The 16,581-nt window shown below is 40.4% G+C and overlaps 1 protein-coding gene across 4 annotated transcripts; it reads left to right on the top strand.

The window, feature by feature from the left end:
- The first annotated feature begins 6,933 nt into the window (after positions 1-6,933).
- On the top strand, positions 6,934-14,091 carry Dusp12 (dual specificity phosphatase 12). 4 transcript variants are annotated; one of them, XM_048357732.1, is made up of 6 exons: positions 6,934-7,298; positions 8,569-8,682; positions 9,012-9,130; positions 9,900-9,996; positions 10,742-10,928; positions 13,692-14,091. In XM_048357732.1, the coding sequence occupies exons 1-6, from the start codon at positions 6,958-6,960 to the stop codon at positions 13,851-13,853; spliced, it is 1,020 nt and encodes a 339-aa protein (XP_048213689.1). In that variant the 5' UTR covers positions 6,934-6,957; the 3' UTR covers positions 13,854-14,091. The 4 variants fall into 4 exon arrangements, with proteins under 4 accessions (XP_048213689.1, XP_048213692.1, XP_048213691.1 ...); XM_048357734.1 differs by having other exon boundaries at positions 7,008-7,044; positions 8,556-8,682; XM_048357733.1 differs by having other exon boundaries at positions 7,171-7,298; positions 8,556-8,682.
- The last annotated feature ends 2,490 nt before the right edge of the window (positions 14,092-16,581 follow it).

Below are 16,581 nucleotides of genomic sequence, written 5' to 3'. Positions count from 1 at the left end.
GGAGCCAAGTGCTAGTGACTCAGGCCTATCTACTCAGAAGGCCGAGATCTGAGGATCATGGCTCAAAGCCAGCCCTAGTAGAGAAATCTGAGAGACCCTTTTCTACAATTAGCCACAAAAAGCCAGAAGTGGAGGTGTGGCTCAAGTGATAGAGAACCAGTTTTACTGAAAAAAGCAAGTAAGGACCCCAAAGCTCTGAGTTCAAGCCCCAGTACCTGCATACATAAGAAAAAAAAAAGGAAAGCATAAAAGAAAAAGAATTTAGGGCTCTGTTAACTAGAAAAGGCTTCTTGATCACCATTGATCCATGTTACACCTTTGGGTGCAATTTTTGAATAAATTACCAACCCTTTTATTTTCCTAATATTCAGCTCATAATTTTCTTTCTTGTCCACAAAGATAACTGTCCAAAAGCCCAGGGAAATAGCCCCAGGAGCACTCTAGAGAAATGTATGAATATTCTTCCATGCTGTCTTGTCTACTAACCCTGACAAATAAAACCCCCAAACAAAAAGCTATAGGGCAGGACTTCCTGGTAAGCTGATGCTGGTGCCTAGTCGACACTGCTTCTTTACACGAGCCATTCCTGTGTTCATCTATGTTCTAGAGCATTATCTTACAAATTCAGAAGTACATGGGGCTTAGTCCTGGAGCCCTAGTAAGGTCCTCTTTTGGAAAGCTGTGGAGGGCTGTGGAGACCTATGAGGGACACATAGAAGCTTCTTCCTTTGATAGGAACTGCAGCTTTGAGCACACACTGTGTGGGCTGATATAGCCAGTGTAGCTGAATTTTGGAGGTCATACCTGGTTAATATACTATTAGTGTTGATGCAGACAATACCTCTGACTTGTGGGTTATGATAACAGCTGCTGGGAGGACCTTTAGATAACTGACTTTTCACCTGGGCCTGTGGATGTCTGGTGGGTGACTAGAGTAAGACCAAAAGGCATGACATCTCCATCTTAATATTGTGCCTGTCCCCCTTGTTAGTATAACCTTTGAAGCAATATCTACTCAATTCTTCATGCTGATCATTGAGAATAAAACTATAATCTAGGGTTAACTTGACATAGATTTTTCTAGAATCTCTCCTTTTCCTTCCAAGGTAAAAATGCCTACCAGCTACTATGGTCATGGAAAGAGTAAAGAGAGGGGCCACAAGAGCCTGGGACAAGTAGATTACTCAACTGAGCCATGTCTTTCTTGCATAAAAATCAAAACATCTTTTGAGACCAAGCCCATAGCCAATAAAATTAGTAGTCTTTCACCCACTCCAACAAACCAATAGAAGCTTGTCTTTCTTCACTCAGACCACATTCTGACCTCTCTCTTGATCAGGGCTGACTTTCTTTAGTTCAAGCTGGTGTTCCAATAAGGCCTTGTCTGTATATCACATTTGAGTTAGTCTCATGATCATCTTTTATGCTAAAATGTCCCCAATTTGCTAACAATTGGAATGCAAAAGAAGCTCCAAGGGTTGAGATATTGGGTCAGGAAGCCTGTGCTGCTTTCTGCATTTTGTTTGCTTGAGGAAGAGAGGAGCTCTGCAAAATGCAACACAGCAAATCTAGACACAGAACAGAACAGAATAGCTGTAGCCTCTCGTGTCCCACTCATCTGATTTTCTGTTTACCAGTTTCTCTTTGAGCCAGAAAAGGAACTGAGAGCATGACCTAAGTATCACGAACCAGTTCCTGCTCCAGAATTTCTCAGAAGGACAACAGCTAGATGTGATGACTTTGCAACTACTGGATGGTGGTTGGGAATGTCATGAGTTAAGGCAAGGAGAGATATCACTGCACAATGCGGTGCTTCTACTCTGAACAGTTATCTCTTGTCTCTAGGTTCTGTGGAAGTAATTATTTCCACAGAATCTTGACAGTAAGTGCCTTTCTAGGAAGGATGATACAACTTCTCAAAGATACTGACCTTAAATGACTAAGTGAAATTGGAGATGCGATTATAGTAAGATAGATGGTTAAGATCCCTCATTCTTAATTTTCATGGCCACCAAGTTTTTTGTTTGTTTTGTGGACTGGTTGCACGATGTGATTCATCCTTTTATCAATTTATCCACATCATTAGTCATTTCTTCCAGCTTCTCCTGCATCTTGGTGCCAGCCATTCTTGCTCCACATCCTTTCTGAATTCCCTCTGCTGCTATGGAATAGTGTGGGGTTTCTTTCTCCCCTAACAAGATGTGTTGATAAGTTAATTCTTACTACAATCTTGCAATGGAGTTATTCTTATTTTGTAAATGAAGGAACTGAGACTTAGAGAAATCAAATGACTAAGAACATGTGATCTCAACTGGACCCGGCATGGTTAGATGCAGCCTGGGATTTTTTTTTTCTGACTTTAGATCATGCCTCTTGAAGAACAGTGCTAAATCTGAACTCCTCACTTTCTAGGTACCCACCTTCTACTCACAACAAGGAGCAAACAATAGTTGTGTTTCTATTACCTATTTATATTTTTGTTCATCATTGTTATTGTGGAACCTCAAAGTTCATACCATGTATATCTAATATAATTGTCCTACATCTTACATGCTAATAAGAACATAACTGCAAAAATCAATACTTATTTACTGATACCATATTGAGTGCTAACAATGATAGAAATAGAACAAGGAACTTCTTTTTGGAGCATGACAGAGAGGTGAAGGGACATAAAGGGAAATTTCCCTGTCCATTACTCAGCAGAGATGTACACTTAAGGTAAGTGATTTCTTTCCCTCTCTTTTTAAAAACTCAGTCATGAGCTTTGAGCTCAGGGCCTGGGTGCTGTCCCTGAGCTCTTTTGCTCAGGGCTAATGCTTTACCACTTTGGGCCACAGCTCCACTTATGATTTTTGAGTGGTTGATTGGCAATAAGAGTCTTATGGACTTTTCTGTCTGGAATGGCATAGAACCTTGATCCTCAGATCTTACCCTCCTGAGTAGCTAGGATTACAGGTATGAGCCACTGGCACCTGGCTTTATGGAAAATATTCCTAAAGATGATCATCATAAGTCACACATGTGAACAAATAAACCCAAGGCTAAGAAACACCCAAAGAGTGAGAATGCCATGGTAGAATGATAAAGGCTTCCCTTAGCTTCCCAATTTTTATGCAAACTCACAGGTCTTGAGATCTACTCATAAAAGGCATTTCAGGGTGTTTCATAAAAAAGAGAGTCTCATAAGGTGACGGCTTTAGAAAAAATATATTTTAGCATGACAGGGTTCCAGTAAGGAGAAACAGAAACAGAAAGAAACATCCTGCTCCCCAGGCAGGATATGGGAATTAAAGACTCAAGGTGGCAGATTGTCTGTAGCTCTTACACTTTCTGAATTGTGAGAATATGGTGGTCATCATCAGCTAATAGCTCTGATTTCTTAGACAATAATTTTGGGAAGGAAAGATGTATTAGATCCACTCAAATGGAAGTCACTTTCAGTACTTCCTTTTGCCAGTCTACTCATTCTTGAGGGCATCCCATTTTATTATTTACTTAGTTGCTAGGATTACAGATATGACCTCTGACATCTCCTAATCTTTTAATTTAACTTTAAAAAGGAGATATAAGCGGAGGGAGCTGACCTGCATTTTCAGTTTCATTCTTGTCTTTACCTTCTGATTCTGGCCCTTTTAAATTAACTTAATTTCCAAGTCAGAATGGTCATAGCTAGGAGATCTGTAGTGTCAAGGCTCAGTGTCAGCCTGTGCAGAAAAGTCATAAAAACTTAATCTCCAATTAACCAACAAATCCCAACCATGCACAATAAAGCTAGAAAGTTGAGTGAGAGGTCCTGACTTTGAGCTCTGTCTCCTCATTTATCTATCTATCTTGTCTCAAGAAAGCTGAATGATGGATATAATCATGCGGCCAGTTGTATTACATAAACTCAAAGCATACTTGATAATTTATTGACATGAAGCTGTGAAGATCCCACTTTAATAACATCACATTCTTCCTCAAGCCTACAGTTTGCTATTCTTGCAGGCTGCCATATTTTCATTTTCCCTAATTCCCAAGCTATGTGGGGTCCGGTGGCAGTGGGGAGATATAGTTTTAAAACAGCAAATGGCTCCATCTAGTGGTCAAAAGCACAAATCAACCAGTGTTTAATTTTCTTTAGATAAGGAATTGATGCCTGCTAATATTTAGCCACATTCTGGGAGTGTTCAACAATCATCTAGATGATGTCTCCTTTCCCTATCCTTGAAACATTACAATCACTTTATGGAATTGAAGAAAGTAAGCTCAACCAGGCACCTATACCTCACGCCTGTCTGTAATCCTAGCTACTTAAGAGACAGATCTGAGGATCAAGGTTCAAAGTGAGCTGGGGGCAGATAAATCAGAGAAACTCTCATCAACAATTAACTAAGCAAAAAGCTGGAACTGGAGGCATGATTCAAGTGGTAGAGCTCAAACTATGAGCAAAAAAGCCAAGACCTTGATGTTAAGTCCCATCACTGGTACAAATAAAAGAAAGAGGTGTATCATGTCTATCATATAAACATGGCCCATACCAGCTCACAGAAATAATCACTATTAACAGTTTTATGTAAATCTCAATATTTTCATTTAATGTGCATATATGTATTCATTAGAATAAATGGATCCAGATTTTTTTTTTTTTATTGTGCCAGTTCTGGGGTTTGAACTTAGGGTCTGGGCACAAGCCTGAGCTTTTCTTTCTTTCTTTTTTTTTTTTTTCCTACCACTTGAGCTACAGCTCCACTTCTGGCTTCTTGGTGGTTAATTGGAGATAAGAGTTGTAGAATTTTCTGCCTGGGCTAGCTTGGAACCATGATCCTTAGAACTCAGCTTCCTGACTAGCTATGGTTGCAGGTGTGAGCCTATTTATTTTTTTTTAAAGAAAGATCATGTATGGTTGCCTAAAAATCATTGGATGGATAAAACTACTCTTTCAATCAATCTATTACTAGTGATTGTGGTGTTTTAGTTTTCACAAAAGCTTAATTGATGATCACCAGGACCATCCTTAGGCTTCCTCAGGTTCACAGATTCACTAGGAGTCACTGAACTCAGAAGAACAGTTATACAAAGTTATGGTTAATTACAACAAAATGACTCAGATTTAAAATCTGCCAAGGGGAAAAGGCACATTGGTGAAGTTGAGGAGAAAGCAAGTACATGCTTTTACATGAGTCCTTCCAGAAGAGTCATATAGGAGTGTGTGTAATTCTCCCAGCAACAATGTGTGACATGTGAAATATTGCTCAAAAAGAAGCCTCCCTAAGCCTTGGTGTCTATACTGTTTATTGGGAGCTAGTCAGATGGACATGTGTAACTACCCTTAACTGCCCAGTGTTCACTCACTCTGAGGTCAAACTAATACAACATGGCCTAGGCCTTCTGGCACATAACATCTGCCTTTATCCCATAGTCAAACTGATATAGTACAGCCCAAGGAGATGGCCCAGGGCCAGTTGCTGAGACCACAGGCTTGAGAAACCAGAGTCTTCAGAGCTAATCTTTTAACTGATTTATGTTTATGTTTTTATATATGTATGTATGTGTGTATGCATTATGTATGTATTTTGGTGCCAACACTAGGGTTTGATTTCAGGGCCTCTAGCTCTTGCTTAGCTTTTTTACTTAAGATATATACTTGACTCACACTTCTACTTCCAGATTTTTGCTGTTTTTTTGGAAATAATAGTCTGGGGATTTTTCTACCAGGCTGGCTTCAAACTACCATCTGTGATCCTGAGCTCAGCTTCCTGAGTAGCTACGGTTACATGTCTGAGCCACCAGTGCCCAGCTATTACTTCTTACCAATTACAGATTTAGTATTTCTCTATCTTTCTCTTCCAATAGATAAGCTTTATTAAGATACTTTTGGACTGGAGGCAGGGTTCAAGTGGTAGAATGCCTGGCTAGCAAGCTCAAGTTCTGAGTTCAAATCTTAGTGCTGACAAAAAAGATACCCTATTCATTTATAGAATTAACCTCCCCTCACTTCTTGACTGCATCCATCCTAAAGCAATGGCAAGCTTCCCTAAATACTGTTCAAAACAGCCACCTAGTAAGAAAGCCCGATCCTCCTAACAAGTCTTATTGTGATGCCCTGAAATTCTCCTTTGTTTTCAGGGTTGAGAAATAAAACTAGCCCGTTTTAGTACAGGTCAGAATTCAGGTGATCTTTGGCTGGAGGACATTGACATTCAATAGGGATTAACACTTTCAAAATAAGTCCCAATAGTCAGGTGCTAGTGGCTCATGTCTGTAATTGTAGCTACTCAGGAGGCTGAGATTTTAGGGTCACGGTTCAAAGCCAGCCTGGTCAGATCAAAGTCAGATCAAAGTCCGTGAGACTCTTATCTCCAATTAACCACCAGAAAACCGGAAGTGAAACCGTGGCTCAAAGTGGTAGAATGCTAGCCTTGAGCTCAGGGAGAGCGCCCAGGTCCTAAATTCAAGCCCTAATGAAAAGCTGGGTGGTCAAAAGAGGAAATATTCAAATGTAAGCACTGAAGAAGTTCTACTTCAGATCCATGGAATAATGCCACTGACTTGGTGGGAACCTCATTTCAAATTTGAATTCAGTTGTTCCTGAGGCCTTTCCCTGAAACTTGTGGGGGTCTTGGGAGCTTCAACTCAGGGCCTGGGTGCTGTTCCTGAGCTTCTCTTTTGCTTAAGGTTAGTGCTTTACCACTTGAGCCTGGCCACTGAAAAGTCTTGTTGACACTAAACGCCGTGTGTGTGTGTGTGTGTGTGTGTGTGTGTGTGTGTGTGTGTGTGTGTGTGTGTTGAAGTGGCTCCAATGTGGCTTAGGTGCCACCTTTGTCAGCACTGTCATTATTCCCATTGTCCACTTGGTGCTCCCGTGGCGCTGCTGAGTCGCCGAGAGGAGGTGGGCGGGGCCCAGAGAGGGATGCTCTAGCCCACTTCCACTCGGTAGTAGAAGCTCGCAGCCTCCTGGTCTTCTGCACTGCCATGTTGGAGGCTCCGGGACCAGGTGATGGCTTCGAGCGTGGGACCCCGGGCACCAGCGGGGCCGACTGCGCTGGGCCAATGCTCCAGGTGCGGCCCGGGCTGTATCTGGGCGGGGCAGCGGCCGTCGCGGAGCCCGGTCGCCTGCGGGAGGCCGGCATCACCGCCGTGCTGACCGTGGACGCGGAGCCCGGTTTCCCAGCGGGGGCTGGGTTCGAGGGTTTCCGCCGCCTCTTCGTACCGGCGCTGGATAAGCCTGAGACCGACCTGCTCAGCCACCTGGATCGGTGCGTGGCCTTCATCGGCCAGGCTCGCGCCGAGGGCCGTGCGGTGTTGGTGCACTGGTGAGTGGTCATCCTGTCTCCCCCCGGCCTGCCCCGGTTCACCCCCTGCAGCCGAGGCCTCAGGGAGCAGGCAGGGGGGCCGGCCCAACTCGGGACCCGCTTGTGTCTCAGAGACCAGGGGTCTGGAGACGCAACCCTGACTCATGCTTTGACTCTACTGTAGCAACCGATTTTTCTTTAAAAATTTACTAAAACACACACTTGTAATCCTAGCTACCCTGGCGGCTGAGATCTTGAGGATCACAGATGGTAGCCAAGAAGTTCGAGACTCCTTCCTATCTGCAGTTAACCCCTGGGCGTGGGGCGGGGGGGAGGGCAGGGGGGGAGAGGGGACGAAGCCTGAAGTGGACGTGTGGCTTAAGTGGTAGGTAGAGTGCAAGGCTTGAGTTTAGGGATAACATCCAGGGCTTGAGTTCAATCCCCAGGACTAACATACACACACACACACACACACACACACACACACACGAGTTCACCAAAGTCTCTTCATTCTAAAGGGTCTATAGAGACACTCCAATGATTGTCTGCTGGAGCCATTACCAAAATTTAAATATTTTAAAAATGATTTTTTTGGGGGGGCCAAATAGTTATATTTAAACCATTCCAGTATTATTTTTTCCTTTTATGAAAGGGTTCAGTATTCTGCACTTGCTAGTTAAGTAACACCTGGACAATTTCATATCCTTCAGAATTTTTGAGGTTTTTCAAAATCAAGATTATCTGATTTGCTAGACTAAATTGTCTTTTCATAGCTCTACTTTCAGAAAAAAATAAGCATATATATGCTTTTCTGAAAGAAGACATAGACTAGAAGACAGAGAAATGATTTTTTTCATGCATTTTTTGTTATTATAAAGGTAAAAGACAGGTAAATGAAAGAAAACAAAAACAGCAACAAAGAAAATGACCTCGTTTCCATTTCCTGGCGTTTATTCCTTAAAAATTATTTCATATCAGATACATATCAGATCAGATCAGATACATCTAAGTATTGTGCCTTTGTGTTTGCCTCCAAAGAATATCGTGTGTGAATTTACAGTGATTATTTTTGAGCAGGTCATACATTCACATTGTTCAGAATTGAAAAGAAATAAGGAAATAAAAGGAATAATTCTTGTGTACATTGGTGGTATTTCAGATGCAATGGATTTATTGGAGTAGAACGTAGAGATGGAGTAGGCCTGAGCTTTACCATAAATCAAGGGCTGGATTTTGTCTTTTATTTTAATTATTGCTATTTGCTATTTTATTTTGAAGGTCTGTTTTTCAGTCATGCAGGAGTCAGTCGAAGTGTAGCTGTCATGACTGCGTTTATGATGAAGACTGACCAACTTACCTTTGAAAAAGCCTATGAAAACCTCCAGACTATTAAACCAGAAGCTAAGTGAGTACTCTGTTCTAGTAAACCCATCTTTTGTAATGTGGTTTTAAGAAATTTAGTGAACATTGATGGCTGATGCCAGTAATCCTAGCTATTTAGAAGGTTGAGATCTGAGGATGGTGGTTTGAAGCCAGCCCTGGCAGGAAAGTCCATGAGATTCTAATTGCAGTTAACCATCAAAAAGCAATAAATGGGGCGGTGGTTCAAGAGATAGAGCACTAGCCTTGAGCAAAAATGCTTTGGAACAGCGTTGAGGCCCTGAATAAACCACAGGGCTGGCATGAAAAAAAAAAAAAGAGAAACTTAACCTTTATATTTGTTTGTTATTGCAGGATGAATGAGGGGTTTGAGTGGCAGCTGAAATTATACCAGGCTATGGGATATGAAGTGGATACCTCTAGTGCAATTTATAAGCAATATCGTTTACAAAAGGTTACAGAGAAGTATCCAGGTAAGTAATAATAATTGCTGGTATATATTGGATTCTTTTTTTAGATAACTATTTTTTTTTTTTGGCCAGTCCTGGGGCTTGGTCTCAGGGCCTGAGCACTGTCCCTGGCTTCTTTTTGCTCAAGGCTAGCACTCTACTACCTCTGCCACTTGAGCCACAGTGCCACTTCTGGCCATTTTGTATATATGTGGTGCTGGGGAATTGAACCCAGGACTTCATGTATGGGAGGCAAGCACTCTTACCACCAGGCCATATTCCCAGCCCAGATAACTAATTTTTTAACCTTCCAATGGTTGTACAATTTAATATCATTTGTTGTACAATTTAATATTCATTTATGTATCCAGCCCTTCCTGACCACAGTCACCCCTTCCATCATGCTTTCCACTCCCTAGAGCATTCTCTTTTTAGATATCATTTACTTGGATACTAAATATGTCATCTCACTTTTCCAGCAATCTTGTGAGACAGGTCTATCGTTGTTGTTGTTTTGTTGGTACTGTTTTTTACTGGTTTAGGCAGAAATAACTTATTTAATGTCATATGCATTATAAAAGGCAAGGCTGGGATTTGAATTTAGGCAGTCTGGCCTAGAACTCAGGAGTTATTATTATTTTCCTACTTCATCTTCATTTTCCAACACAGTCTTTTTGTTTGCTTCTTAATTTCTGAGTTTAGCATTTGTTACCTCAGTTTGGCATTTGAATTTTGTCTGAAAATGCAGAATGCTGGTTCTGGCAAATGGATACATTTTGATTATGTCTTGTAGAATTGCAGAATTTACCTCAAGAACTTTTTGCTGTTGACCCAACCACCATTTCACAAGGATTAAAAGATGAAGTTCTCTATAAATGTAGAAAGTGCAGGTAAAATATTTATTTCCTTTGAAGAACTTGTTTCAGTAGCTGAAAAGCACTTCAAGTTTTTTTTTCTTATTTTTGTAGGAAGAATTAAATTGAATACTATAGAAATTTCAAAATAAAATTTGTATTTGAGACAGTTCAACTTCTTAAAGTAAAAGTAGCTGGGTACTGGTGGCTCATGCTAGTAATCCTAGCTACTCAGGAGGTTGAGCTCTGAGGATTGTGGTTTGAACCCAGCCCAGGGTGTATGACTTTTATCTCCAATTAACCACCAGAAAACTGAAAGTGGAGCTGTGGCTTAAAGTGGTAGAGCGCTAGCTTTGAGCAAAAAAGTGGCTCAAGGTCAGCACCCAGGCCCTGAGTCAAAGTCCCATTACAGTCCCCCCCCCCCCCCCCCAATAATAGTAAAAGTAGCTAGGCATGGTTGGCTCATTCCCATAATCCTACTTACTCAGGAGGCTGAGATCTGAGGATTGCAATTCTGATGCCAGCTTGGGCTGGAGAGTCCATGAGATTTATCCCTAACTAACTGCCAAAAGGCCAGAAGTGGAGCTGTGACTCAAGAGGCAGAGTGCCTTGAGTGGAAAAAGCTCAGAGACAGTGCTGAGGCCCAGCTCAAGCTCCAAGAACAGTACAAAGAAAAAAAAAAGTAATCATTATTTTGTCTCTTAAGAAAAAAATGCAGATTTCATGTTTAAAAAATCTTGTTTGGAAGTTTTAAGTGTTTTTATTTGTTTGGGGGTTGTAGGCGATCTTTATTTCGAAGTTCAAGTATTCTGGATCATAATGAAGGAAGTGGACCTATAGCCTTTGCCCATAAGAGAATGACACCATCTTTCGTGCTTACCACAGGGAGTCAGGCTCAGTGTACATCTTATTTCATTGAACCTGTACAGTGGATGGAATCTACTTTGTTGGGAGTATTAGATGGACAGGTGAGAGCATATTTTATTTTCTAGAATTACATTGTATCATGTATATTTAGTTCTTTTTTTGCATTTTGAAACAATTTCAACAGTAGTTTAGTGCATTTTAACTCCTTTCTTTCTGAAAATTATTCTTTTCCAGTACAGGTTAGGTCACAACAAATAAAATTTGGGGGACTGGGAATGTGGTTTAGTGGTAGAGTGCTTGCCTAGCATGCATGAAGCCCTAGGTTCAATTTCTCAGCACCACATAAACAGAAAAAGCCAGAAGTGGCGCTGTGACCCAAGTGGCAGAGTGCTAGCTAGCCTTGAGCAAAAAGAAGCCAGGGATAGTGCTCAGGCCCTGAGTCCAAGGCCCAGGACTGCAAAAAAAAAGCTTTCACTTTTGGATGTTGGGGATGGAACCTAGGGCTTTGCCCACACTAAGTAAGCATCCAGTCCACCACGGAACTCTGCTCCTATCCCCCAAGTAAAGTAGATTTTTTTGCTGGTCCTGAGGCTTGAACTCAGGGCTTGGGTACTGTCCCTGTTCCTCTCTGTGCTACAGCAGTACTTTGGGCTTTTTCCGAGTATTTTATTGGAGATAAGAGGCTCATGGACTTTCCTGCCCCAGGCTGGCTTCGAACCATGATCCTCAGATCTCAGTCTCCTGAGTAGCTAAGATTATAGGTGTGAGTCACCACCGCCCAGCTAAAAGTATTTTTTTAAAGACCAGCTAATTCACTAGGCATTGGTGGCTTATGTCTATAATATTACTCAGGAGTATGAGACCTGAAGATGGAGATTTGAAGCCAATCTGGGCAGAAAACTCTTTGAGACTTACTGCTTACCTCCAATTAACTAGCAAAAAGCTGACAGTGAAGGTACTTGGTAGGTTAGTGCTTTGGCCCTTGTGCTTTGCCAAGCTGTGTTTATTATTTTATGCCTCTTGTGCTTTGCCCAGCTGTGTTTATTATTTTATTTACTATTTTTTTCTAACCTTTGAGTACCAGGGTTGCATCATGGCCTTGTATTTGCTCTGCTTGCTTATTAGCTGGTGCTCTACTATTTGAGCTATACCTCCAGTTCACCTTAATTTTTGGTTATTTTAGAGATAGAGTCTCAAGGGCTTTTCTGTCTGGGCTGGCTTTGAGTCTCAATTCTCTGTATCTCAGACTCCTGAGTAGCTAGGATTAGAGCTATGACCCACTGCTGCCTGGCTTGTATGCTTTTTATACACTTTAAATTTTCTATAGAAAATGTACTTAGAAATAAAATTCATGGCTTGAAGACACTGTCACTTCCAGGTAGACATTCAAAATGTTCTTACAAATTTGTGTTCACTAAACAAATGCATTTACTTCTTTCCCCATACCCTTGGTACGATAGAATTAGAAAACCGGTAAACATCTTACCAGACTGTGGGGTGATAAAATGTTAATCTTTGTATATTGTTTTTGTATCCTTTGCCCAATTTTCTTTGTTTTTTTTTCTCTTATTGATTTGTACAAGTTCTCTATATATTGTAGTCCTTCTTCATCTAATCATCATCTGTAGATTTTTAATCCAGTTTCAAATTATTGGTGTATCTTGTCATAATACATTTAAGACATGTAATCGAATGTGTTAGTTTTGTTGTTAATTGTTTCTGTGTGGTAGGGCCTTATAGCTCAGGCTAGTCTTGAGCTCAGTATGTAGTTGAAGCTAGCCTTGAATTCAAATCTTACTGCCTCAGCCTCCCAAATAGCACTAGGATTAAGGTTTGAACTATCATACCTGCCCTGAATTTCTGTAGCTCAAGATTTAATGTAAAGTGGGCTGGGGATATGGCCTAGTGGCAAGAGAGCTTGCCTTGTGTACATGAGGCCCTGGGTTTGATTCCCCAGCACCACATATACAGAAAACGGCCAGGAGTGGCGCTGTGGCTCAAGTGGCAGAGTGCTAGCCTTGAGCAAAAGGAAGCCAGGGACAGTGCTCAGGCCCTGAGTCCAAGGCCCAGGACTGGCCAAAAAAAAAAAAAAAAAAGATTTAATGTAAAGATTACCTATTTCATACCATGTATAAAGGCTAGCCATAAAAATAATGCTATTGCTACACTAGAGAAAATGCTGTTGACATAGTTTTTTAATTTTCCTGTTTCTCTGGAGTATTGATTTGTATGCTATCACTATCAACTAGTAATAGGACATAAGAATTCTAATTTGATTAAAAAAATACTTCAGCTGAGATGATTTGATTTGAGATCGTATGTCACATTCATAAAGCTTTTTTTGCTGGGGGTGGAGGGCGGTGTTTGTTTTTCCTGGGGCTTGAACTCAGGATCTGGGCACTATGCCTGAGTTCCTTTTACTCAAGGCTAGTGGCTCTACCACTTGAGCTACAGCTACACTGGGGTTTTTGGTGGTTCATTGGAGTTAAGAGTCTCAAGGATGTTCCTGCCCAGGCTCGCTTTGAATTGTGATCCTCAGATCTCAGCCTCCTGAATAGATAGGATTACAGGCATGAGCTACCAGCTCCTGACTCATAAAGATTTCTTTAACTGACTCTTAAGCTTCAGCTTTTTCCCTTCAAACTGGGGTTTATTTGTTCCTCCTGAGTACAAAAATCTCTCTTGTGTAGTAGTTGTAGTTTATGATATATTTCAGCAAATTTCCAGTACATTGTCTCACTGCTTAGATTACAAATTCTTTGAAGATAGGAGCCATGTAGCCTTTTTTTTTTAATGTTTCATAAAAAAGCTGTTTATTTTGAATGAAACTGAATGGATGAAGTAACACCTTTGCTTTATTTCAGCTTCTTTGCCCAAAATGCAGTGCTAAATTGGGTTCCTTCAACTGGTATGGTGAACAGTGCTCATGCGGCAGATGGATAACTCCTGCATTCCAAATACACAAGAACAGAGTGGATGAAATGAAAACGCTGCCAGTTTTGGGATCACAAATAAGAAAAGTTTGAACTGTGACATTTGGTGACTTGGAAAGAAACTTGTTGATTTGTTTATTATTCATGGCAGACAATCTAGTTTTTAGGCCAGCATTTCATTTGGAATGTGAGAAGACAAAAATCTCTTGATGTGGAATGGAATCTATGCTTTATTTAGCTTATTACAATGTTGGTAGAACACTTCACATGGCAGTCAAAGCTTTGGATCATGTTTTGTTTGACTTGATATTAAAGTCTTTTATAATCCAGATATTCTCTGTGATTCATTTATTTTAACTAAAAAACTCTTGTGTGTGTGGTGTTGGAGACAATTGAGCCTCATGGCTGTGAGCATGCCAGACAAACATTTTACCACTGAACTACCTCATCTGCCCCTCATAACATATAACGTGTGTGTGTGTGTGTGTGTGTGTGTGTGTGTGTGTGTTGGTGCTGGTCCTGAGGTTTGAATTCCAGGGCCTGGTTGCTGTTCCTGAGCTTTTTTTCCATAAAGCTAGTGTTCTACCACTTGAGCTACAGTACCACTTGTAGCTTTTTGGTGGTTAATTGGAGATAAAGAATGTCATGGACTTTGTTGGCTGACTTTGAACCATAACAGATCTCAGCCTTCTGAGTAGTCTGGATAACAGGTGTGAGCCATTGGCACCTGGCTAGCTGGTTATATTTTGAAAATTGTTTCTTTAAAAAAAATTCCTGTACCAGGGTTTGAATTTAGGGCTCACACTTGCTAGGCTGGTGTTCCACCATGAGCCACACTTCCTACTCTCTTTTTTCAAGGACATTGCTATACCTACCTATATCTGGATCTTTCTCTGCAAGGTGAAGGAAAAACTATTAGTAAAATACTGATTAAAATGTGGTTTTTCCAGTTACTGTTGGAATCCCAGTTTTATCTATGTATTTAGAAAAATGTTTGAGATAGGTCTTGAAGTAATCTACATAGGTAGATGGTAGGTGTTTATAATGAAGCAAGTACATGTGGAGGTATCATGTGTTGGAAAAGGTAGTATGTCCAGATTATGTCTTATCTCTAGAAATGAAAATTTACTTAATTTTCAGAATTGGACCTGCTATTTGAACATTTACACGAAACCAGAATTAGCTAATAAAGATGGTCTTTGTCATGAAGACATTTTGCTTTTTTACATGTCTTTATACTAAATACCAAAATGGGAGTAATTTTTATATAAATGAAAAATCTGAAAATGCCTATTTAAATTTTCTGACCTGTATGGGTGTGTTAGGGTTCTTGAGAAAAATGTTAGCATTTGGAGACTTACACATAGCACATTTTTCTTATGATAAGTTCCTTCTTTTAAATCTTAGCTTTCAAAAAAATCTGTGCTGCCTTTCTTCATTCTGTTATTCTTTAACATCATTAGAGAAATTAAAAAACTGCCAAAATGGTGGTATTTTAAATAAATATGATTGTTAAAAGATGGATAGATGCTCAAAAAGTAATGTTAGGTGAACATTATTTTACATAAAACTAAGAAAAAATATCCAAAAAGAAATAGACTCACTACCTGATTTATGAAATGGTAACTCCTCTGTACAATACCTTAATAATAATGAATTATATTAAAACTAGAACTCCATAATAGTGCTAAATCTATGTATATACAAACATCCTAATGTAAAAAAAAAATGGACTAGAATGATTACTGTAGAATTCAAATTGGAAGTTGCCTATGTGGAGGAAGGGAAATGAAGTAGGGGAAAACAAGAGGTCAGTTTTATCTGTATTTTATTTATTTATTTTGTTTGCCAGTCCTGGGCCTTGAACTCAGGGCCTGAGCACTGTCCCTGGCTGTTTCTTTGCTCAAGGCTAGCACTCTGCCTTGAACCACAGTGCCACTTCTGGCCTTTTTTCTATATATGTGGTGCTGGGGAATGGAACCCAGGGCTTCATGTAAACGAGGTAAGCACTCTTTGCCACTAGGCCATATTCCCAGCCCCTCTGTAATTTTTTTATACCAAGAAAAAAATCATAGATGAAAGTGAAAAATGTATCCGTTCTTGATGATGGACACCCAAATGTCTCATAATTACTTTATTTGATTTAAAAAAATCTTAAAATCCAACCAATAACTTTGAAAACTTGCTGACATTCAATCGTGATTTTCTTTTAAAAATTCTTTTTTTATGACCTTTAAGAAGTTGTACAAAGAAGTGAGCATCCAACAAATCAGTTTGTGAATTACTATGCATGGCGATCGATGTGTCACCCCTTTCATAATCCTCCCTACCCCTCAGATTTTCTTAAGTTTTGTAGGATATAAATGGAATATTATGTGTTGTTGTTTTTTTGGCCAGTCCTGGGGCTTGGACTCAGGGCCTGAGCACTGTCCCTGGCTTCCTTTTGCTCAAGGCTAGCACTCTGCCACTTGAGCCACAGCACCACTTCTGGCCATTTTCTGCATATGTGGTGCTGGGGAATTGAACCCAGGGCCTCATGTATATGAGGCAGGCACTCTTGCCAGTAGGCCATATCCCCAGGCCCAAATGGAATATTATGATTGCACTGTTTAGTCATGGTTTTCTTAAAAAGGCTTGCTGATTTTTACCTGAGTTTTTTATGTCTATTTTGAATTTGCGGCTGGGCCCGAATGGAAGTGTTTCCATCCTGGTTATTCTGATGACAGAAGGAGTCACACGCAATGACTATTTACCTGGCTTTGGTCTCCTCCTTTTTACTTTTTTGGTATTGTGCAATCGGTTGTAATCTCCGGGCACGAGG

This window comes from Perognathus longimembris, chromosome 11 (assembly GCF_023159225.1).
Source record: "Perognathus longimembris pacificus isolate PPM17 chromosome 11, ASM2315922v1, whole genome shotgun sequence".
NCBI classification, from domain to species: Eukaryota; Metazoa; Chordata; class Mammalia; order Rodentia; family Heteromyidae; genus Perognathus; species Perognathus longimembris.
This window is presented reverse-complemented; position numbering and strand designations above follow the sequence as displayed.